The sequence below is a fragment of the Rhinolophus sinicus genome, chromosome 9 (genome assembly GCF_057876585.1).
Source record: "Rhinolophus sinicus isolate RSI-liver-muscle chromosome 9, RSI-T2T, whole genome shotgun sequence".
In the NCBI taxonomy this organism is placed as follows: domain Eukaryota; kingdom Metazoa; phylum Chordata; class Mammalia; order Chiroptera; family Rhinolophidae; genus Rhinolophus; species Rhinolophus sinicus.
The window spans coordinates 27,241,785-27,265,755 of NC_142509.1; the positions used below are offsets into that span (position 1 = coordinate 27,241,785).

The window sequence follows — 23,971 nt, forward strand, 5'->3', positions numbered from 1 at the left end:
GAAAAAGCATCAGCCCATAAAAATGTGCAAATAACCATGGAATCCCAAGCGTGGGGAGGCAACAGGGATTGGTAGAGCTGAGGCAAAGTGAAGAATACACCCACCCTCTTACCCTGTCCAGCCAAGGCGGCAGTCATCTTTCAGCTCCTGCCAGGCAATCTGATTTTTGAAAAGATGCTAGAAATCAAGATTTTTTATGTGAAATTTCCCGTTTCTCAATGTGGCAACCAGTTCTATTTTTTTAAACCCACAAAGGCTGGAAAACTGGTCCTTGGCTGATCCCCAGTTGTAACCGCTAATCCAAGAAGAAGAAAAAGACTTCAAGAACTAAAACAGCACACAGATATGATTCCAAAATAGAGATTTATTTATTAAGAATTATTTAGTTTCTGCATAAAAATCACCAATTATTCCATGTGGGTTTTTAACACACATCAACACTTTGGGGGGGGGGTTTCCTGTATTCACCCCAACACTTTCAAAAATACAGCTCTTTTTAGCGCCAGGAAGGACAGTTAAGGCAGCGAGGCGTTTCCTTGGGTGTCGGCCTCTGGAGGGGTTCGTTGTCTCCCTCTTGAGAGAACACATGATAGGTAGTTTCTTAGGTTGGAAAAGCTGTCCCTGAAGAAAGTAATTATTCAGAAGAACGTAAATACAGTCATCTCTGGTCAATTATTTGTGCCTGGGAGCTTTAAAATCAAGTCTCCTTGGTCATGGTCATCAAAGGCTTGCTGGCTGTTTTCAGCTATAAAAAAAGTTGTCTAGAAACAGACAGTAAGAAAGAGCAGGGTCTGTAATGACAGTGCTGTCAGGCTGGCTGGGCAACCACATGAGAACACATACCAGTTTGCTTTAAAAAAAAAAAAATCCCACAATAGGGGTCCTGTATAATTTAAAATCAAACTCCCCATGGTCCTTAAAATACCCCAAACATCTTTGAGCCAGATCCTCAGAAAGACATGTGTTTATTTTTAAAGTGAGGTGTATAACATGGCTCCCCTAGAGTCATGCTCCGCGTGGGGGGAAAAGAACAAAAACCAAAAAAAATCGTAGGACTTGATTTATTAGCAACGTCAATTGATTTTTACCACACTGAAATGAAGGTATAAAGTCAGTCTGTGCTATTGTGAAATTCCAAGGTGATTCAGAAGTAGGCCCATTATTTATTGCTCCATGTGGAAAGACCCGAAAAATGACTTTAAAAAAACCAGACCCGTCCCCTGCTCTGGGACGGACTCTGGGATGCACTGGGGGTCGCAGGCAGGCCAGGGGCAGCCCGCCAGCTTGATTCACAGTGATTCAGCTTTGTCTGTTTCTGCGAGTGACCGCATGTCAGGGGGCGGGTGGCCCGAGTGTGCCCGCCACTGGGCACACCTACACCTTGTAGTTGAGGTCGGCGTTCATCTTGGTGTACATCTCGTAGATGACATCGATGGTGGCCGTGTAGTTGACCAGGAAGAGGCGGATCTTCTCCAGGCACTCCTCCTCTGTCACGTTCTGGCCCTTGGAGAGCGCTTTCAGGAAGTCAGACTTATAGGGGGCCGCGTACAGTGCTGCCTTGAGAGGGCGACAGGGGAGGTGGCGGTGTTAGTAGGGGCCCGAACTACCCTGCCAGGCACGGTGGGGCTCTGGGAGGGGACTTCCCCCGAGGTCCGTGCCAGACAGGGGTCTGCGCTCTTCATGGCATTGGAAAGGAAAGGATAATGCAAAGGGCAACATGTGTTCCCTTCTACTGCCGTGAGGGACAGCATGGTGGACACCAGCTTTGGGGACACATAAACCTGGGTTCCAATTGCAGCTTGGACCACTGACTAGCTGTGAGCGCTGAGCAAGTTACTTAGCCTCTCTGAGCTTCAGCGTCCTCATCTGCAAAATGGGGATGATCATGGCACCCATTTAATAGGGTGGCTTTTGTGAGAATTAAGGAGATCGTGCAAAGTGCTCAGTACAGCACCAAGCACACAGTAGGTGCTCAGCACAGTGCCAGGCACACAGTAGGTGCTCAACATGGATGAGTTTCTTCCCTCTGGGTTCCCTGCTCTGGAGAAAGTGAATGGCTTCTTTGGAAAACCCACTTTCTGAGCAGGGCAAAAAGCTGTTAATCTGTGCTGTGGCCTCTTTGGTCCTTCAGGGGGCAACACTTCCCTAAATTTCAGGCTCTCCCTGACACTTGAAAAGACCAGAGAATTAGAAATTCACAGAATTTCAGAGCCAGAAAGAAAAAGATGCAACTGGATAGAAAGGCTACGAGTTTGACAGGGTGAGAAAATTACAGGTAATAATACTGTCATTAAGAATGGAAATAGTAAATAGTTTTGATATACTGAGTGTAAAGCATGTGCCACACCCTGGATATAGATTAACTCGTTTAATCTTCACAGCGGTCCTAGGAGGCAGGCTTATTTTTACACCCATTTGAAAGATAAGGGTACTAAGGTTCAGGGTTGTAGAATCCCAGTCCCCACCTACTTCCTGTGTGACTTTGAGAAAGGTACTTAATCTCTCTGCGCATCAGTTTCCTCATCTGTGAAATGAGGGTAAGGATAGTACCCACCTCATGGTGCACCGGTGAAGGTTACACTCAGGGCAGCCGGCCCTGGGCCAGGGACACAGGACATACTCCTCCTACTGAGGTGGTGGTTGAGAGGCCTTCACAGGGGCAACGCAGTCCCGGGAGGGCAGGGCTTTTGTGATGCCCACCCGGGACGGGCCCTGGCCCTGCCCTGCCAGGGTGGATGGTCCAGAAGTGGCCATATTTCCCACCTGGTGACTGGCTCTTCCTGCCCACGACCTGTGCCGTGCGGGAAAGCGTGAGGATGGGCAGGCGGTGGGAGCTGCCGCAGGGAGGGTAGCCGCGATGACGGCTGGGCGCGATGGGGAGGCTGGGAGAGGCAGGTAGCCAGCAACGGTGCACAGGGCACCCTGAGGGCCTCGTGACTTCTCCCACGTGGGCCTCAGCCTGGCAACCCTAGGGGCCCTCAGGTAACGAGGCCAGTGCTGAAGCCTGTTTCCAGGAGCCCTGGCCAATGTCACCCCAATACAAGCCACCAAGAGCCCTCTGGGTCAGTGTCCTTTCAGCAGACGCCCCCGCACGGGCACAGGGGCCCTTCTTCCGCTCCCTACTCAGGGTGAGGATCTAAGCCGCATCTGAGAGGCCAGTCAGGCCATCCCACCATCAACCTGAGGTCCTCAGGGCCTCTGCTGGGGTTTCTCCCATGGCCCCCCAATCCGGCCTCCCAGGATGAGGCACAACAGAACACCATGGGGAGGACACCCGCCATGGCCACAGGTGGGGCTGGGCAAGCACAGGTGAGTGAGAGGGCTCCTCAGTGCACCAGCCTCCTTCCACATGGACAGGGAAGCCCTTCCAGAGCCCAGGGGGGCAGACACAGCCTCCACGGGGGTACAGCTAAGGAGTAGCAGGGCGGGGAGTGGACCCCACACGCTAGTGATTCTCCTGGGCCTGGGGACAAAACGGGTCTCACCTGGAAGATCTTCTGCACGATCCAGCCGTGGTACTTCTTGAGAGCCATCTCGTAGGCCTTGGTGGCATTGACGCGGATGTGGTTGGGGTGGCTCTCGTCCCGCTCCCCATCACAGATGCTCTGGAGGAAGACCTGGATGAAGCGGAGGCCTCTGCAACCCAGAAAGGAGACAGGCGGCTTTAGGACACTGCCCGCTCCGCCTGTGGACCAGCCAGCACCCCCTGCACATGACAGACCCTGATGACTCTGAATGAAACACCTACTGTGGGCCAGGAATATGTACACACAAAAAGAGATGATTATTCCACAGCTGTTATCTTTCCACCCGACTTCCACGCAATGTGACCACGGGCTCCACACAGCACCTTGTCCACACCAGGCCTGGTGCCGGCCCCTGACCACGGTCCCTGCCCCTGACCACAGTCCCTGCTGGGCTGTAAGGTCTACAAGGACAGGGTCTGGGCCTTCCTTGTCCATTTCTGTGTCCACGTGGTCTCCCACAAGCCAGCACGTGGCCGGCAGCCATCGGTGCTTGAGGACTGAAGCCACAGTGCTGGCACTAAAAGGGCTCATGGACCGCAGACCACGGACACACTGGGCACACTGACGAGCCTGCCCCTGGCCCAGGCTCCCCACTTCTACCCCTGCCCTGAGCCACTGTCTATATCCTCCAAGGCCACTTGAGCCCTTCCTCCAGGGCTGATGCTTTGAGAGCCAGAATGGGTGGGGCATGGCAGGATGACCAAATTGAAATTCGGATCAGTGCGAGTCCTTTAATCCAAATCATCTCATCTGCTCTCCTCAGACCCATGAACCTCAGCTCAGCACGATCTGCCCATTTCACAGAGGAGAACACTGAGGTACAGCCCGAAAGGCTCAGTCAAAGGCTGGGATGTGAACAGACAAAGGTCGGTAGCTCGGTGGGGCAATTCCTAAAACATGCCATAAGGGGGTCAATTACAGGCCACCTACCCCAATGCCCAAACGGCCACACCCTCTAGGGAGAAGACCTTCCCTGTTCCGTTTTACCAAAGTGCATGTTTAGGGGGAGGGAGGGCCTAGCTTCAGGGGAGGAGAACAGAGACAGGGAGGAATTGGGACATCTGTGACGCAGAAAATGGGTCCCCAGCTTCATAGCTGCTGGGGGCTGTGGTGTTTGCACAACTAATGGAGCATTCTGTAGCTGGTTAAGAGCAGCATGAGCTAAGAAAACAAGGTGCCTGGCCTCTCTGAGCCTCGATGACCTCATCTGTAAGATGGGAACAAGTGCATGTGGCTTCACATGTTTGCTATGAAGACAACAGGTATAATGGTTACAAGCAGTATCAACTCTGAGGTAAGATCATTCGGGTTCAAATCCCATATCAGGGTACCCTGCCCCCAGCCCACAGGACGAATTTGTGCAAATTAGAGTTCCTTCTCCTCGAGATGCTATTTTTCTGTCAAAATATACAAATCTACCATGTGCATGATATGATGTGACCAGCCCTAGACAGGACATCCCTGTGCAGTGCACAACCTGTACAACTGTGCTCGCCTCTCGGTCTCAGCCCTGCCCCTGAAACCTGGGCCTGTGAGTCGGTCTCCTCTGTGAGATGGGGATAACACCACACTACTCACAGCACGTGAAAAGCGATCAGGCTTACAAAGAGCTTGGCACAATACCCAGAGTGTATGCTAGCTTCCTATGCCTCTGATGGGACTGGAAGAAGGAAGCGTCCCAACCAGGCAGTCCTCGGCCCCTGGGTGCTTTTTCTCAGGCACTAACTAGCATCCCACAAGAAGGAGTGGCAATGTGAAAGAAATGAAAGTGACCTTCCTTCCCCACCAGAGCAGACACAGTAGGGCAGTGGCAGGAATGGAGGTCCGTTCTCTGCAGTGCAGACCCCCGGGCCCAACAGCCACCCACACCCTGCCGCCCAAGCCCATCACCTTTTCAGCCACATCAGCGCCAGTGTGGCCCCCACTTTGGGCCACTCTGCTCCATACATTTCCTTCTCTACCTCCAGGATATTCTGCAGGGTTCGGAACTTGGCCGGGTCGGTGTCATACACAGCTTTGATTTTCTGAAATGGAGCACACGGGGTTTTCCCCTTGGAAAGGCGGTCCACAGACGGCCAGCCTGCACGCTGGGTGGGGCACCCCGCCTGTGCCTCCGTCTCCTTCCCACCAGGAACCCCAGGAAAGGCGGTAGGGCTTGTCGTAACATAACTACCATGTTCACATTTATGGAGCCGGGACATACAAAGTGCTTCGCAGGCGCTGCCTTTATTGGATGCTCATGGCAACCCGGATGTTGCTCTCTCATTATCCCAATTTGCAGATGAGGAAACTGAGGCTCAGAGGGGGGCAGGGACATGCCCAAGGTGACACCGCTGGTACTGGTGGGAGCAGATTCCCACACAGGCTAGCTCGAGTCCAAGTTCTCCAACCACTCATAATAGGACCTCAAAAACCAAGTATCTGAAGTTTTGCTTTTGTGGACAAGTGGAAATAGGCTCTTAGGGTTCAAAAACATCCAGGAACAAGGCTCCTGAGTGGAGCCAGGCAGTTTGGGTCTGAACCCCACCTCTGCCACGTCTGTGTTGTGTGACTTCAGGGGAGTCCTTCAACCTCTCTGAATTTCAGCTTCCTCATGTGTAAAATGTGGATGACAACAGAACCAGCTTCAAAGCGCGGCTGCGTTGAAGAAATGAGATAATGCAGTGCAGCCAAGCCCCTGAGGCCGAGCCCTACGTGGATCCACATGGGGAGAGACTCAGTGCTGGGGGACAGTACCAGGAGCTCCCAGGATGGGGGAAGGGAAGGGCCAGCTAATGCACCCGGGGGCTTCAGAGTTACTTCTCATTTGGTGGGGTGGATGCAAGAACCAGTAGGTTCCTTCTCGGGTTGATCCTCAGACTGTGGTCCCAGTCACGCTGTGACAGGGTGACATGACCACATAGGAGGACGAAGAGCCAGGAGCCCCAAGTCAGGTGAGCTGGGGACCAAGCCCGTTTTCCAGGTCTCCGTCTTGATCCTTGGCCTGGGGAGCTTGTGGTGGGAAGCAGGACACCGGTGCCGAGAGCATTTAGATTCCTGATGCAATACCAGGGCTGCAGCTGCCGGGCCAAGTACGTACCGTGATGTTGCCACTTATGTCTGCCTTGATGGGAGTAAACACTGGGGACCCGAGGCAATCTGGGGACAAAACAAGAGAGATTTAGATACCCAACAAGGGTCATCGAGGCCTGGGGACAGGAGGAGAGGTCACTTGCTGTGCTTAGGGAAAGGCAGAGCTGTGTATAGGTGTTAAAAAGGTTTCTGGGCAAGTACATTTGGTGTGCTAAGCTCCAGGTAAAACCAGTCTCTTACTGCAGGACTTGTCAGAGCCTTTAAAATGCAACTGGGCTACCTGGGGGGGCAAAGCCTTTTGTCCACAGCACCCTTCCACACTAGAACTGTATTATCCCCTAGGACTTTCTGCAAAGATGGAAATGTTCTGTCTCTGCATTATAGGCCAGATGTGGCTACTGAGCACTTGAAATGTGGTAAGACTGAGGAACTGAATTTGTAATTTTATTTAACTCTCATTTGAATTTAAATAGCCACCTGTGGCTGGTGGCTAGTGTATAGGACAGTACAGCTGTGCGGTATCTTGCAGAACTAGTGGTCTGAGAAACCCATCTTGGCCAACAAGGCAGATCACCACTAACCAAGCAACTGGTGAGGAGGCAGACTCTTACGAAGTGGGCCAAGAGGGGCCAGATTTATTCAACACGACCTTCTCATTCACCAGCTTCTACGGAAGAAATGAGCTGACAACTCTGAGCCTCCATGGTTCTGAGATTCCACGTAAGAGCCCAGGAGAGCACACCAGCAATGGGATCAGTCACTTAACAGAGTCTGAATTTGGCCTTAACACCCCACACTGCACACCGTGGCTGTGTGGGCTTAGGCATGTATCCCTTCGTTCTCCAAGCCTCAGCTTTCCCATCTAGCAAATGGGGCAACAGAATCAATCCCAAAGGTGCTATGAGGATGGCTGATAACAATCCACTTCCAAGATGCTTATTGTGCTCATCTTTGGAATCAAAATGATCTTAATTGGAGGTGTTTTTCATTCCTTGGTGGTTCACAAAACAATAGGGCATCTTAAAACGGGTGACACATTAGATTTAATGAAATGTGGGCCTAGAAACTGGCAGTGCTTGGGAACTCTGGGCTCTGTGAAATGTGAGCGGCCTGTGGCCTGCCTCTGCTCCTTTCCCTCCTTTGTGACGGGTCTGGCAGGCCGTCACAGAGACCGGAGACATGCCAGGGGTCAGAGCTCCTTGCTAAGGACTTGGCACAGAGGAACTGCACACGGAACGGCCGGTTCTCTCCTGGGCTGGCTCAGTGTGACTTCACCCTCAGAGCCTTAACACGGATGACATCTGCTCAATGTCTTCACTGCCGAGTCCAGAGCCCATGGGACAAAGATGCCCGAGCGGGCCACAGTGGGTACCAAACCCACAAGAGGGAAATCCAGTGCCCACTTTCCCTGGCCTGCAGGCCAGACAGGGCTCTCGGTGTGCAGGCCAACTGACCACACGGGAGTAGAGGACTAAGGGAGAGACATCTGCAGGCCAAATTCCACCCAAGGTGACGGAGCACACCTGACTGGCCATCTGGAACATTCTAATCGCAGCTGTTAAGAGAGGAGGATTGGGGAAACAGCATTAACACTATAAATGAAATGCGAGAGAGAGAGAGAGAGAGAGAGAGAGAGAGAGAGAGAGAGAGACAGAGAGAGAGAGAGACAGAGAGAGAGAGAGAGAGAGAGAACAAAATAAATAAAAGGCCCCATAACCCAAATGGAAAGCGAGTGGGTTAGGGATCCAGACAGACTGGGCTTGACTCCTGGCCCGACCGTTCCCCAGTTGAACAAGTCTCCTCACCTGTGTGCCTCAGTGTCCTCACATGGCAAATGGGGTGGTAATAATACTTTTTCATGGGCTTGTGGTAGGAATTAAAAATTGTGCACTGAACGCATTTAGCAGAGCGCCCAGTGCATAAACACTCAATATACAGACTTCCACCATTTTTGTGACATCACAACTAGGGTCAGGCTCCATGGTCTGGCAAATGTCACCCAGGAGCCACCAAGCTTGCTTGGAAGCCAGCAGGCTCCCCAGAATCTCCACTGAGTGGGAACACACTTGGCCTGTGCCCCCTGCCACCTCTATGTCCCGCCTTCCTGAGGCCCGTTGTTGGCCCCAGGGCTCCCAGCACAGCATCCTCAGTCTGAGCAGTGAGCCCTCTCCTCTCAGCGATCGGTCTCTCCCCCATGCCTGTGCGGGGGCAAAGCTTACTTCTCGGGGCCACACTGGAGTCTCCCCTAGGGTGCCCCAAGGAGGTGGGCTGTGGCCACAGGCGGCCTCTCCCACGTAATCCTGGGCACTCTGGCTTTCCAGACGGGCCTGCCAAGGGCATTCGGGAGGTAACTACTCCCTCCCACCCTTGAATCTTGCCTGAATGTGTCACTGATCTCATCCTGCCGAGGCCAACTTGGGGAAGTAGTACCATTCGCTAGCCCTGGAATGTGTTCTGTCCTGGGACACTTACCATGGGCTCCCCCAGCGGTCATTACATTCTATCTAGACTTCAATAATAAAGCACGAGAGCCAAGATTTTCCTCCTCCAGTGACTATTTCCCTCCTGACTGTGCAGTGAGAGGTCAGACAGGTGCCATGGACAGGCTGTGTGGGGACTGGCAAAACCCTTCCAGAAAGATGGCTGCTCTCAGCTCCAGTCGATGGCTTTACATCCTCAACTTTCAAAAACATACAATATCCTTAGATATAAAGGAGATTGATGGACGGCTCGAGGGATACATAGGTATAGTAAGATATTAGTGGTAGAATCTAGGTGGCAGGTGTATAAATATTTACTGTAAAATTCAACTTTGTTGTATGTTTGAAAATTTCCATATAAAATGTTGGAAAAAATATCAGGTTTTTTTTTCTGCTCATAAAAGTCATACTTCTTCCTTTTACTTCTTTACTCCACGTCCATTTCAGTGTTACAGCGATTGTAGTTACATGTGTAACTCTGTTTTCCGTCTGTCTCCCCCACAAACTTGAGCTCTGAGAGGAGAGGGACCAGGTTGCCTGGGTCCCCCACTGCGTCCCCAGTTTCTGGCACAGAGCTGGACCCCAGTGGGTGCTTAGATGACATCTGTGGCATGGATGAGTGAATGGCTTGTGGAAAACGTAAATCGAGAGGTGTTATTTCCTGCCAGGCACTTTTTTCTATCTACTTTCTCATAGTTCGGATTGACCCAAAGCACTGGTTCTAAGCTCCCATGCTTAGATGACAGAGGACATGGGAAGGGGCTTGGGCCTCAGTTTCCCTGTCTCTGAATGAGAACACTAGCAGGACCTCCCCTGTAGGGCTGCTATAAGTGGGGTAGGTGTCCTATGAGCAGAGTGATTGCTCGGAGAGCTGGCCACGATTGTTATGACCGCTATGGGCTGATTTTCAAGTAAAGCCTTAGAACCAGACCTTGGTAACCGTTCACCATCGGCCATGCGTGGCTGGTCTCTCAGCTCTTCCCAACGACTCAGGTCATGCAACGTGCATTTCTGAGATGCAGGAAAATGTAATTTGGCTTTCTTGGCTCTGAAAATAGCTCTTGGGCAGTTCTGAGCGGCCCTGCCCTGATGGCGAGGAGAAAGGCTTTTTGTTTTGTGTTTTCCTGACAGTGCGTTACGTGGGTCACGAGGCCACCGTGGTCAGCGGGAGCCAGCCCGATGGCAGCTGTTATTGTGTGGTGGCCACCACACAGGGACAGAGCTTCTGCTCAAGGGTGGGGTAGGAATGGGGGCCGAAAGCGTACTTCTGGAGCTAGGAGGGGAGCAGAAGCAGACAGGGGCGTGAGGTAAGGAGTGTGAGGTGGAACCTAGAAGAGAGGGGCAGTGAGGCCAACCCCAGACTTCACTTCCAAGCCGCACCCCGAGGGAGTGGCCGGCAGGAAAGGCACTTCTGTGTGCACATAAATGTGCATGCTGACATCAGTCTGGAGGGTCTGTAAGTGGGCCACCTGTAAGGAGGGGGAAAGCAGTGCTCTAGAGTCTGCCAGTCCTGGGTTCGAATCTCAGCTCTGATGTGACTTTGGACAAGTGCTCTTGGCTCAGGCCCCTCACTCCCCACAGCCGAGAGGTGCAGCTGAGCTGAAACCTGCTTCAACGTGACCCACCGAAGGCTCTAGGCTTAAGTTTGTCTTTGGTGCAGCCCAAGGCCACCGGGCCCAGAAAAGCCAAGTGACTTGCCCAGGGCTACACAGTGAGAGCCAGGCACCCAGACAAAATGACAGAGTCAGGCTGGTTCCCCTGCTCCTTCGCTTTTCTTTCCAGAATATTTCCGTCTGTTTGTGTGAACTCCACAAAAAGAAGAGGACTCTGAGAGAAAACCCAGAAGATGACTTTACTACCCCAGGAGATGGTGGTCTTTCTATCAGTTTAAACTCATGCTGACCCCTACTCTGGATAGAGTGTGACACGTTTCCAGCAGGTTACCCAGCCTTACCTTTCCTGCAGAATGCAGCCCTGCCCCAATATTACCTTTCTTGTTTTACCAGTTTTGCAGTTACCCCACACTTGTTTTTTTACTGTTGTCAGCAAAACAGGCTCTTTAAAATGCCACCCAGAACCTGCCAGGAGGGAGGGAAGATGGTTTGGATGGTTTTCTAGTTCCTCATCGTATGTCCAGGGAGACAGGAAGTTGTCTCAAAAACAAACAAACAAAAAAATAAAATCAGAAAACAAAAGAAAAATCAGATACAATCCTACCATCTTACTTCATAGAACCAACTCTGATGGGCACAAATTCTAAAGAATATGGTCAAGCCATGGTTATCTGGAACATGTGGCAAATGGCCCCTTATTTAGTGTAGGTTTTCCTAAGCATGCTACTCAACCCAGAAGGCATATGAAAAACAGCAAGAAATCTGACTACAAAACCCAGAAACCTTCTATATGGGGCAGAGGGGGAGAACCGTCACCAATCAAAGCCAAATGACAAACTGATGGTTGAGGGGTTGATCTGTGTCACAAAGATCACAGACTAAAGACTCTTATCTCTAATATGTAAAGAGTGCTAACAAATCAATAAGTAAAAAACACCCTGTAGAAAAATGGGCAATTCACAGAAGAAATGAAGACACTTAATCTCAATAATAAAAACAAAATAAAACAGTGAAACATCTTCCATCTACCAAATTTTATGACTGCACCAACGTCCTCTAGTGTGACCTTTCTGGATGGAACTCATCAAAACAACAAAAATGTCCCTGCTTTCGTACAGCAAGCCATTTGCGGTTTTCTAAACAAGGCTATCATCGAAAATAGGAATTATGAGAAAGGTGTGACCCAATAACATCACAAGCCCCCTCAACCCTTCACTAAATGGCTTCACATGGCATGTTTTCAGATTTTTAGCACAGCTTTGTGTAGTTTTAAAAAACTTCCTCACAGGTGATGGTCACTTCCTCCTGCTTTCATTCTGCTAGATACTTGGAAAACAAATAGCCAACTCTGTCAGCGTCACCTGCGAAATACGGAGACAGGCAGCAAGCAAGCATTTTGTGCATGACCTCTGTGACAGTTCTGACTGGACAAGGGACACCTAGTGCTTCCTGCCTGGACCTCTGCCATAGTTCAGATGGGCGAGGCTGTCCAGAGAGCAGAATTCTCCCACAAGCCAACCGTCACCGAATGCCACACAGAATCACCCATTTCCTCTTTTTCTGGCTTCAACATAGTGGGAAAGTACCAACCGTTATGCCCTGAGCAAGACCACAGCACACAGCTGGAAATTCCATCCACCCTGCTCCTCAATGCTGCTCCTTCAGACAACCATCGCCCGACACTGGGCAACGAGGTGACCAAATCACCCCCACCCTGGCCCACCCTCTTATTTCACCTCATGACTAATTTTCATTACGGAACAAAAAGCATTTCGTTTTTTAAGATGCACAGCTTTACTTTCGGACTGTGTGATTCATAAATGTTTATTTCAAAAAGGAAGTCCAGGATGCCTGGGTCGCAATGCTAAGAGCCTGGTGTGAAGAGGTTCTATTTCAAATTCAGTTTTGTGTTTTTTTTCCCAATAGCTGGATAATAAGGTTCCATTGTTAAACACATGGGGGCAGATTAACTTTACAGGTCCTGGGTTACAGAGATCATAATAGAAGGCACTCAAATTACAGCTGATGGAGATGAATCATTTATTAATCCACGGGTACACAGGTGTGTGTGTGTGTGCTCATTTTCCAATAAAACATACCTAAAGAGGAAAGAATATTCACAAAACAATCCAATATGTTGCTTTTAAAAATCATCCCCATGGCATGCCAACTCTCTTTGTCCCCTTTAGCAAAAACCAGCCTTGAATCAGGAAGGAATGCAGTAGGGAAATGATTTCTCTTACTTGCTGTGTGGCCTGGGAGAACTTAATTAACCTCTCTGAGCCCCAGTTTTCTCATTTGTAAAAAGAGGCTAAAAATGGACCCCACCTCTTAGGCTTAAAGGAGGTTGTATAAATAAAGGGCTAAGCTGTTTCTGGCACCTAGTAAATGCTCAATAAAAAAGAAAGTATTCTTTATGCTAACTATTATTATAAATTATATCACCATTTTCATCTTTAATAGGTAAAGCTTTTCTTCAGAGAGGAAATCCAGAAAAGAATGACTCCAATGATTAAGACATCAAAGGAGAGAGAAATCAAAAGAGGTGGGGAAAGAAAGCATTATCAATCGATTGATCGATTGATTGATATGAGTAAAATTAGCAGGAATCCTCTGTCATAAAATGATAACTTCAAATGTATTGCAGACCATTAAAAAAAAGATGTCAGAAGTGGAGTAAGGAACTTGGGGGAACAGCAATGCAGGAAATGAATCATTTCTCAACATGGAGACGCGTGAGTTGGCTGCCTAACTGCAGTCTGGAGAGCAGAGGTTTTTATAGGACCCTGGAGAGGACTGATCCACTGTAATGACTTTTAAAAGCTTAGATACAGTTGACACTGTAACAATTAAAAAAATAGGCCCTGATATAAGTAACACTGGAAGAATGTAACAAAAGGAGTTAACATCTACCCAGGCCCTTTTGAAACTGAAATAATGAAACCTAAGAATAGAGACGAGACCAACATTTCCATTCTAATAAGCTCATTGAAATAAATAAGCACAATTGTCTTGCCAGATGGGAACTTCCTATCATTTCCCCACCCCCACAAACAGCATGAAAGGCTTTTTCTGCGCTGAAAGACTCAGAGCACATCTCTGAGTGTGCTCACCTCCTTGGTTACAGGGTCAGCTGCTTCAAAGACCCGAGCCACTCTCTAGCTGCGTGACCTGGTCAAATCCCTTCACCACTCGGAACCTCAGTTTCTTCTTCTCTAAAATGGTGCCAATTCTTCCTAATTCATAAGGTCATGATAAGGATTGGAAATGAGATATCGCTACTTCAATGACTGGCACATGGGAGCCACTTAAAACAGGGGTTATACAAGCTATGATCCGGGTCATGCATTGTATTTTCCAAAGCTCTTGGTCATGCATTCTTTCCATTCCCTTTCAGTTCAACATTGGCTGGGCACCAGGCTCTGCCAGGAGCATTGCTGGGCTCTGGAAAGGCCCAACTCTGTCCCTAAGGGATTGCGGGGGGCAGGGGGGGGAGGCACTGTTCCTCCAAGCAGCCCTGTACAGTGGAGGCCACACAGATGAGGGACGGAGGCAAGGGGCAAGATGAGCTAGCAAGACACAGAGTGGACCCTTGGGTCTTTTCCCTCTTGCTTCTCCAACTATTCCCTCCAGGAGCCGAGACCAGGCTTCTCAGCCCCTAACCTCAGGAGCAGACTTTCTCAATACAGAGGATCAAGAGAATCTAATCACCGTCACTTGGGGGGACAGGGCAGGTAGGTGCCATTGGTGTCATAAACGAAGGCGCTGAAGCAGTTCTCAGACTTCACCAGCCAGGCAGCTGGGCTGGCAGTCGGTCCCTAAGACCCACAGGCTACTTCTTTTTGGAAGTTACTTGTTTCCCAAGGGCTGGGTGGCAAGGGGGACAGTTTCTAAAGGCCTGAGGCAGTCTGTCCTACCTCTGCCAAGATGAAATGATTCCAGGCTTTAAGCACCAAAATCATTTGGGGAGATCACCTCCGTTGGCCCTCCTGGGAGGCCTGGCTTCCCTGCTTTACAGTTGGGGCACAGGCTCAGAGAGGGGAAGAACTTGCGTGTCGACACACAGCGTTGACCCCCAGAGCCAGGACTCCAGCTCAAGATGGCCCAGCTTGATGGATTGCCCGCATTTCTTGCCGTTTGTCCACGGTATTCAGGGCATGGAGTGCAGTGGACGACTGACCCAGGTCCAGAGCGACTTGTCCCCACTGAGCCTCCAAAACAGCCTACTCACTCCTGGCTGTTACACCGACGGCCAGTCTAACACAATGGGGCCAGCTGGCGTCCTCTCATCAGCTGTTACTCAGATCTTCCTCAGGAAAGATGAGATCATGAGTGTGAAGCCAGGATGACATCAGGCACACAGTAGGTGCTTGTACAGGCTAATGAATCCTCCCTTAGGACTTGCAAATGCACTTCCAACTGATGACAGGAGTCTGCAGCCTGTTTCAAAACTGCAAACTCCATTGCAGAAAGTGCACATGTGGCTTCTTTCCCCCGTAGAACATTGTTTCTTCCTCCTAGCAGTGTCGCCCCCCAGTCACACAAGTCCCGTTGCGAAAGACTCTAGCTCTTAACAGACACGCAACCAAAAGGATAACTGACCTGCTATAGGAAGAGGGTTAGTACCTTCTTGTTTATCTTTCTTAGGGTATTCTCAACAAAATAAAACATAAACATGTATTTGTAGAAACGTAAAAACAAAACCACTGCACAGACGTAACTGTTGGCTCCACGACCTGGGAGGTGCTTGTTGCAATGGCGGGAACCACTTCCCTTGAGGAAGGGAACTTCTTACTCATGGACCAAGAAGTGCTGCTGGGGCTGGTTTCCAGGCGATTAACGTGATGTCCCAATGAAAGGAACACGGACTTGTTTGGGCCTTCCCACAGATGGCTTCCACACCCTCGTTACTCAAATTTGCACTCAAACACGCAGGAGTTAAGGGCCCCGGGTGGCAGGCCAAATACGAGGAATATGAGGCACCCGCCTCAAAGGAAACCTGCATATCTTATGTGTGGCTCCCAGCATCTTGCACAAGTCGCTGCAGGGCCAGCAGGACCACTGGACTTCTTCAGTGGCCACGCAGGCTGGCTCCAGTGGGGGGCTTCTTCTCTGCTGGACAGGAAGCCGGGAAAGCAGGCAGGCGCAAGGGCAAAAGCACTGCCCAGAGGAGGGCAAAAGGAGTCCAGAGGCCTGAGTTCTAGTTTCGCTCTATGGTCACTCACTGGTTGTGTGAGGCTGGGCGAGTCACCTAACCTCTCTGGCTTCGGTTTCTCTGGCTGTATAACAAGAAGATAATTCTGTGCTTCTGGGCCGTCATTGACCCCACCCCCACCCCGACCCCCCCAACAGCGCAAGCACTGAACAAAAGTGATAGAAAACCACTCTTTTGGGGGTTACTTGAGGACTAATTAAGGAGTGCCAGATACCTGCAGGCCTAATTCAATGATCATCCATTTAATTAAGCTAAAAAAAAAAAAAAATCACTCCCCGGAATTCGGATCTCAAGAATGTGAGCTGGAAACATTACCTTCAACTGCTGCTTCTTTGGTTTCTCCCTAAACACTGAGCGCAAACAGGTGTCACCTCACGCATCAACTCTAACTGACCTGGAGTGGTTGGGTTAAGAAAGACACCAACGCTGTGTTTACACTCAGAGGGGAAAACAATATCATGATTGACTAATAATGTCTGTCATGGGGGCAGCATATGAATTATGCATTGTAATTTGGTTGCATATTTTAATTTAGAAGGAGAGAGAAAAGCAAAACACTTGTAGAAAGAACCCAGAAAAAAAATGGGAATGGAACGAAAAGCATTCACTCGGCAAATGGAGCACTGAAAGAACTCGAAAGTCTCAGAATGCGATAGGTTCTATGGAAGTCAGGGAAGACTCTCTGGATGAGGTGACTGCTAAGCTGATTCCTTAAGGATAATGGGAACCCAGCCAGGCAAAAGGAAGGTGGTGGGCTGCAGAGGAGTGGTGCACCAGGCAGAAAGACCGACACGGGCTTCAGAGGCAAGTGATGGCCTAGTACCATTTGTGGGGCTGCAAGCCATTCAGAAAGACTGCAGCACACATCTCAAGGTGGTACCCAACGGGGAGCCACTGAGGCTTCTAGGCAGGGAGTGACAAGCCTAAAGGACATTTAAGTCTCTCCCTCCCTTTCTCCCCCCGCCCTCTAATTGGTCATGTTCTAAAACAGCTGGATAATTGACCTAACAGACAAGACAGCAGGCATCACAGAAGTCAGACGCAAGCTGATAGATCAGAGGTGAGATCCAATTACTAGGTCAAGGTGGAGAAAGAAGATGGACAAAGGACTGGCCTCTGAGTGGACATAGTAAAACCTGCACAACTTGAGTGACTCAGGCTGGAGATATGGAAGAAGGGATAGCCCAAGATGTGGGTGCTCTAAGCCACATCTGACCTGAACCCAAAAAAACAGCATTCATCCAGCCCAACCAACTCTGTCACAAACCACACCTGACAACGAGGTTTGAGAAATGTGGTTGCTCTAATGGGATAAAAGCCTTCACACCTTTCGGCCTAGCAATTTCACTTCTAAAAATTAGAAATAAGCAAAGAAGTATGCAAAGAAATGTATACAAGGATGTTCGCTGTAGTGTTGTTTACACTACAAAAAAGTGAGAAGCAATGTGAATGTCCAACAGCAGGGGACTAGTTAAATATATTACAACCCCATTCAAAGAATGGGATTTTAAGGCAGCTATGAAAAATGATGATTGACATGGAAAGATGGTCATGCTATACTGTTAGGTGGAAAAAGCAGCCTATACATTCTCCCTTAAAGATTGATAAAAATGAGTCTGGAAAGAAAATACTCTGAAATGTCAGCAGAGAGTTTCTCTTTACAAAACACTACCTCAAAGGTTGTGAGAGGATTAAGTGAACTAATCCACATAGAATACTTAGTATATAGTAAGTGCTCAATTAATGACAGGGAGATTTTATTTTTAATTTTTTTATTGGGGAATATTGGGGAACAGTGTGTTTTTCCAGGACCCATCAGCTCCAAGTCAAGCCATTGTTTTCAATCTAGTTGTGGAGGACGCAGCTAGCTCACTGGCCCATGTGGGAATTGAACCGGCGACCTTAGTGTTTTGAGCATTGTGCTTCAACCAACTGAGCCAACTGGCCACCCCCTGACAGGGAGATTTTTATTTATCATTCCTTCTTGCTCAATTTTCCTTCGAGAAACAGATCTCCCTTGCAAAACTAAATACTTTTCAAAAACACAAGCTTTCAGCCCTTTGTCATAGTTATATCGAAAGCGGTGGTTCTCAACCAGGGCGATTTGTCTCCTTCCAGATATTTTTGGTTGTCACAACTTGGGGAGAAGAGATGCTATTGGCATCTAGAAGACAGAGACCAGGGATGCTGCTAAACATCTTACAATGCACAGGACAGTGCCCATCCTAAGAATGACCCAATGCCCAATGTCAGCAGGGCCACAGTGGAGAAACGCTGATTTGGAGGAAACTGTCGCTGCAATGCCTTTCAGACATCTTCCATCCGTTATCCCAGACCTCCTCCATTCAAGAGACACACGCACCACCCAGGTCATCCAGGTGAACAGACACTCCCAGGATCTAGACAAAGCCCGTGTTAGAGCTGACAGTGGATCTCACTTGACTCCCGAGTCCCAGGGAGAAGCCACTGGTGGGAACATCCTTTTCAAACTGAAACTCTCAGGAGAAACTCTCTCTGCAGAAGAGCATAGTTTCTGGAAAAATGGCACTTCTGTCAACAGATGTGGCGCCCCAAAGCATGTGGCTCGCAGCAAAGACAACAGTCCTTTGAGATCAGGGAAAGGGAGGAGGGGACGCTCCTCAGCCCTGGCACCAGATCACTGCTGGTTCCAACAGCCACCATCCCCTTTCCTCTACAACTAGCCCAATAATTGCGTCAAAGGATGGTGTCCCCAAATGCAGAACTGATGGGCAGCCTTGCTGAAGATAAGGGAGGAAAAGGCACAGAGCTTAACTCAAGGTTTCTCCACCTCGGTCCTGCTCACATTTGGGGCCACGGGGTGCTTTGTGGTGGGGGCTGTCCTGGGCCCTGCAGGACGTTTGGCAGCATCCCTGGCCTCCCCCCACTAGAGGCCAGTAGCATCTCCCACACCCACACGCCCTGCCCTCAATTCAGAGCCACTAGCTTAAACATTCTGAATCCTTGTCCTGGGCAAGCTGGCTGTCCTGCAAATGTTCATAGAACCAAAGAGGGGAGAAAAACTGTCACAAACATGAAACACTCCTTCATGCTCAAGCCAGTTAGCTCCCAAACCCCTGCTTGGAGATTCAGTATTATTGCAACACTGTGACACCGATAATAGGAGTGTTTTGTACATTTAGCAAGTACTGGCTGAGTACCTACTATGTGCCGGGCACTGTTCTGGTACCAGGGATGCAGCAGTGGATAAAAGCGACCAAGACCCTGCTCTCAGGTTGCTTATCCAGTTCTGAGAATCACACAGACGTGGCATTTGCTCAAACATTGATTCATCATCCACTATATGAAGGAACAAAAACTGGATCCAGTTATATATTAGGACGATACCCCACACACACACATACCAGTCCTGCTAAGATCTATTTGGCACTAAGGCCTCAGACCTTTATACACACCACTTCATTTACCCTAACCCTGGAGATCAGCATCCCCATTTCACAGATGGGGAAGCTGAGGCTCAAGAGGTGGAGCGAGCTAGAATCTGACTCCAGGTAACCACAATTATCCCAGAGCTCACAGCACTGCAGGAACTGCTGCCCACAATAAGCCCTGATCACCCACTAGGGGTAAAGTGACTGCCCTGGAGGCCAAATCTTGTCAGTCCGTGTCAGTGTTAAGGTTCTGTCAGTTTGCAGATTTCAGCTGGACTCTGCCCTGGTGACTAGTATCTTCCTGCAAGGCCACCAAGTGACCTCACAGGTCAGGGCACAGGACAAGCCCACATGGAAGAGAAGAAAGCAGAAGCTCAGGTTGCATCTTTTGCCCATGAGCCAAAAGGCAAAGGGCATGCTACTGTCTTCTATTTCCCATTTTCCATCCAGAGTCTGGGCTGGGCTGAGGGAGGGGAGGAAGGAGGGTCTGAACCTGGCTTAGGGACCGCCTTCGCCGTGCTCCTGAAACCTTCCTGGACAGAACATATGGGAGAGGGAGCTGCTTCTTTCATAGCTCATGCCAATCACCCCGTGTCTGACATCACCCCACAAAGCAGACCCTGTCCCTAGTCCTGACTCCTGTTCTAAATGGAGAAAAAACTTTAGGTGGTTCCCTATAGAGTTTTGTGACTCATTTTCAAACCGTCCCCCTCCTCACCCTGCCAGGCTTCCCGTCTTTGGAGTGTATGTGTGTGTGTGTGTGTGTGTGTGTGTGTGTGTAAGGGTAGGGAGGGGGGCAAGGGGTGTCTTTGGTCTGAATTGGGGGAATTCTGAGGAAAGAAGGGTTCACCGGGCCCATGAGGGAGATGCTGGGAGAATACAAGGAAAAGAGAGGGTTTATGAAAGGAGAGGAGTCATTTTCAGGGGAGGGAGTTGAAAGCCATTCTAAAAGGGCAGAAGGGAATGATGGGGTGAGGGATGAAGGACTTTGGGGGAGAAGCGGTGGGATGCTTTCTGGGAGAAAGAGAATTGGGGATTTGGAAGAGTAAGAGGTGTTTGGGGAGATGGACGACTGAGAACCCAAGGCAGTGGAAGATTGGGCGGGCGCACCTGATGGATATGGTGGAATGTGAGGTCTCTGAGGAGATGGACGGTTGGGGTGTTTGCAGATGAAGGCTGTAGTGTTTGGGGAAGATGAAGGATTTGGGGATGCCTGGGAAGAGACGGAGGATGTGACATGTTGCTGGGTGGCGGGGAGAGGATTTGGGAGCCGTCCGGGGTAGGGAGAATCTGGAGTGCTTGGAGAGAAAGAGGGTTTGGGGTGCCTGGGGAAATAGGATTTGGGGTGTGTAGGGGAGGGGTGGTTTGGGAGAAGCAGGATTCGGGTGCATCTGGAAGCGCTCTGGAGCAGAGCTACGGACCGGCTCCCCCCTTTACCCCGACTCACCGAAGAAGGGCGGCAGGTGGGACACCGCCTCGAGGAAGGGCCCGGTCTCGATCTGCTTGTCCGCGGGGAGCGGCTTCAGCAGGTGCTCCGCCAGCAGCGCCATTTCGGGGTCGAGGCCCGCGGTGATGCCCCAGCCGGCCCCGCGGGCATCTACGCCGCCCCCTCGGCCGCCGCCGCCGTCAGCGCTGGGGCCGTCACTGCCGCCCGCCGCAGGCTCTGGGGACGCCAGCGTCGCCACTTCCGCTCTCGCAGCGCCCGCGAAGCCGAGCGCTCAGCGCCGCCAGCCGGCGGAGCCACTAAGCGGCCCGCCGCCCGGCAGCCCCGCCCCGCCTCCGCCCACCCGCGCCCATCTCCGCGGACCTCCGCGCCCTATTGGTCAGGGGGCGGGACCAGCCAGCACTGCCGCGGAATCGCAGACTGGTGGTCCAGGTCCGCCCAGGTGAGCCTCTCCCAGGTGACCCCTCCCCAGATGTGTTTCCTGCCCTCCCTGGCGTGGTCCCCGCAACCCGGGCGGGCTGGCTAGGACTAGTTCCTCGCCTGATGGAGGCGTAGAGCTGCCTAGATCATAATTCACAACCCACACACCCGCCCAGGTTACAGCCCAACCCACCCAGGGCCCCTCAGGACGCTGTTTGCCCCAAACAGCCTACTCTCCAACAGCCCCACGTGACCTGTTGGACACTCATCGGGTCCACAATTCTCTTTGGCTACAACCAGTGGGGACCCTTGAGTCTTCTTCAATGATCTCATAGCTGTTGATCACTCACTGCTCAAGTCACAGGTTAACTCAGCTATGCCTAACTGGGAGTCCTGTTCCCTGAAATTGGGTCCAGTCTGACTTCAGCTGCCTGGTTTACAGTCCAACTAACTCAACCACCACCTGGCTGGGCTCATGTTTCCCCAAACCTAACCTTGGAGGATACATGCTTGCCACAACCTGGAGCACCAGTCGCCTCAGCTACAACCCACCGAGGCTTGTGTCCTAAAACCCAATGCCCACCTTGTCGAAAACCTAGCACACAGTTGTTGAGAGCTTCTCATTTATTTCAGAATAAATATTCCTTGTGCCCCCACTATGTGCCATGCACTGTGCTAGGCATTGAGGATAGAGTGATGAACAGTACAGAATCCCTGCTCTGGTGGAGCAGACATTCTAGTTAGGGAGACAACGTAATATAATACGATACACAAATACATAAGACAATTTCAGACATTGGTAAGTATAAATGAAGAAAATAAAACAGAGTGAAGGGACTGAGGGCATGGCTGAGATAGGATGTAGGGGGTTGGGGCCAATAAGTACCCTTGAAGAGGCGTCTACATTTGCGCTGAGACCCGAAGGAGAAGTAGGAGACAGAGTGGCTGGAACCTGTGCAAAAGCCTTAAGGTTGCAAAGAGCTTGGTGTGTGCAAGCAACTGGGGAGACCAGGGCAGGGGATGGGAGGGAATGCAGTGAATGGAGTGAAGGTCAGCGAGCTGAGCTGGGCTGGAGTATATTGAGTTATATAGGGGGGTGGTATAGAATTTGGATGTTATTCTAAGGGCAATGAGAAATCACTAGTGCCAGAAAAATACTGGCCAAAGCTTATTAAATATCTTCAGTGTAACCTTTCCGGGGGCAGCTGGGAGTAGAGGCTGTTCCAAACCAAGAGCATTACCCAAGGACAGTCAGGAAGTGAGAGGGTCTGAGGAAGACCAAGCCATCATCTCTTCTTGCTCATCACCCAGACCCTGACATGTCCCATCAAGCAGGTCTCCCACTGATAGGTGCCCAAGTCATCAACTTTGGCTTGTTCCCACCACACCCAACCTCACTACCTCCGGCATCCTAAGATACCATCTCCTTGAAGCATCACCAGCCCGCCCAGCATCCTGACTTGGTGCCAGAACCCCACCCCCCTTTCAGACACCTCCATGAATTCCACAGAGAGATCACAACCTACAGCATCAGACGACACCCTGATTTCTCAACTTGCTCCATCCCAGCCAAACTACCAGAGACTATGGCCGACACAAGAAATTCAAGTTTAGAAGAATTCTCTTGCCATGGAACATAGTTTGACGTGCTGCTGAGACAGGTCATGGCTCTGGGTTAATGGAGTGTCTTGAAAGTCATCCATCCATTCGTCTACCCACCCATCCATTCAACAAGTGTTTTAAGTGCCGGCTCTGGGGCAGATTCTTACCTTCTCATAGCTCATGATAGGGATTGATTGGGCTGGACATGGATGCTGTGAGCTGGGTATTACACAGTAAGGAGTGATGGGAACTGTGGAGAATTGGGGAGCCACACAGTCCACCGAAAGGGCACTGTGGCTAGTCACCTGGCCACTCATTGCCCAGAGTTGTTAGAGTTTCAGATTTCTCAAGAGAAGCCAGAAACCTAGATTTAAGGGTAAAAACTGAATTTTAGATGTTGGCAACTAATTCAAATGTTTTAAAAAACACTAGGTAAGCCACACAACACATTTATTTTCCTTTTTTCATTTGACATAAGTTGCTGACACAATGCCCCTTTCACCCTAAATACTTTCATGTGTATTTCCTTCAAACAAGGATGTTCTCCTACGGAATCACAATCCGGGAAATTAAAACACGGATACATTTTTACCATCGAATACTCAGACCTCGGGTTAAGTTTCACCATGTGTCCAAATAATGTCCCTTGTAGCAAAAGGGTTTGGTTCAAGATCTTCTGTTGAGTGTAGTCCTGTCTAGAGTCTCCTTTAGTCTGGAACATTCCTTGGTCTTTGACTCTCATGATCTGGACACTTTTGAAAGGACAGTTACTTTGGAAACTGTCTCTCAATTTAGATTTGCCTGCTGTTTCCTCTCGAATAGATGGTGCATTCAGGTCATGCATCTTAGATTAGATGAAGATTGTGGATTCTGTGCACCATGAAATATCACAGAAGTGATGCTGTGTCCTTCCCATTGCATCATAACAGATGATACATGACTTCATTTGTCCCATTATTGATGATGTTAACTTTGGTCACTTGAGTAAGGTGCTGTCTCCCAGGCTTCTCCATGTGAATCTGCTCTTTTCCTCTGAAATTAAGTTAAGAGTTCATAGGGAGTTCCTTTGAGAGTAGGTAAACATCCCATCTCTCATCCAACTTTCCATTTATTTCTTTCCCTCAGTACAGACTCTTGATTCCATGGGTTATAATCCATTACTGTTATTATTGTGGGGGTGCTCAAGTT

The 23,971-nt window shown here is 50.0% G+C and overlaps 1 protein-coding gene across 1 annotated transcript; it reads right to left on the reverse strand.

Moving 5' to 3' along the window:
• Positions 1 to 346: 346 nt before the first annotated feature.
• On the reverse strand, positions 347 to 21,025 carry GLTP (glycolipid transfer protein). The gene is made up of 5 exons (XM_019757513.3): positions 20,765 to 21,025; positions 6,607 to 6,665; positions 5,418 to 5,551; positions 3,486 to 3,636; positions 347 to 1,557 (listed from the first exon to the last, which is right to left on the reverse strand). The coding sequence occupies exons 1-5, from the start codon at positions 20,865 to 20,867 to the stop codon at positions 1,375 to 1,377; spliced, it is 630 nt and encodes a 209-aa protein (XP_019613072.1). The 5' UTR covers positions 20,868 to 21,025; the 3' UTR covers positions 347 to 1,374.
• Positions 21,026 to 23,971: the final 2,946 nt, after the last annotated feature.

What these genes read in the sequence shown, in the direction of transcription:
- GLTP (XM_019757513.3), bottom strand. Translation starts at nt 20,867, where the DNA reads ATGGCGCTGCTGGCGGAGCACCTGCTGAAGCCGCTCCCCGCGGACAAG. An exon ending in CCACCTGCCGCCCTTCTTCG is followed by an intron (nt 6,666 to 20,764) that starts GTGAGTCGGGGT and finishes TTTTGTCCCCAG; the next exon opens with ATTGCCTCGGGTCCCCAGTG. An exon ending in TCGTGCAGAAGATCTTCCAG is followed by an intron (nt 1,558 to 3,485) that starts GTGAGACCCGTT and finishes CGCCCTCTCAAG; the next exon opens with GCAGCACTGTACGCGGCCCC.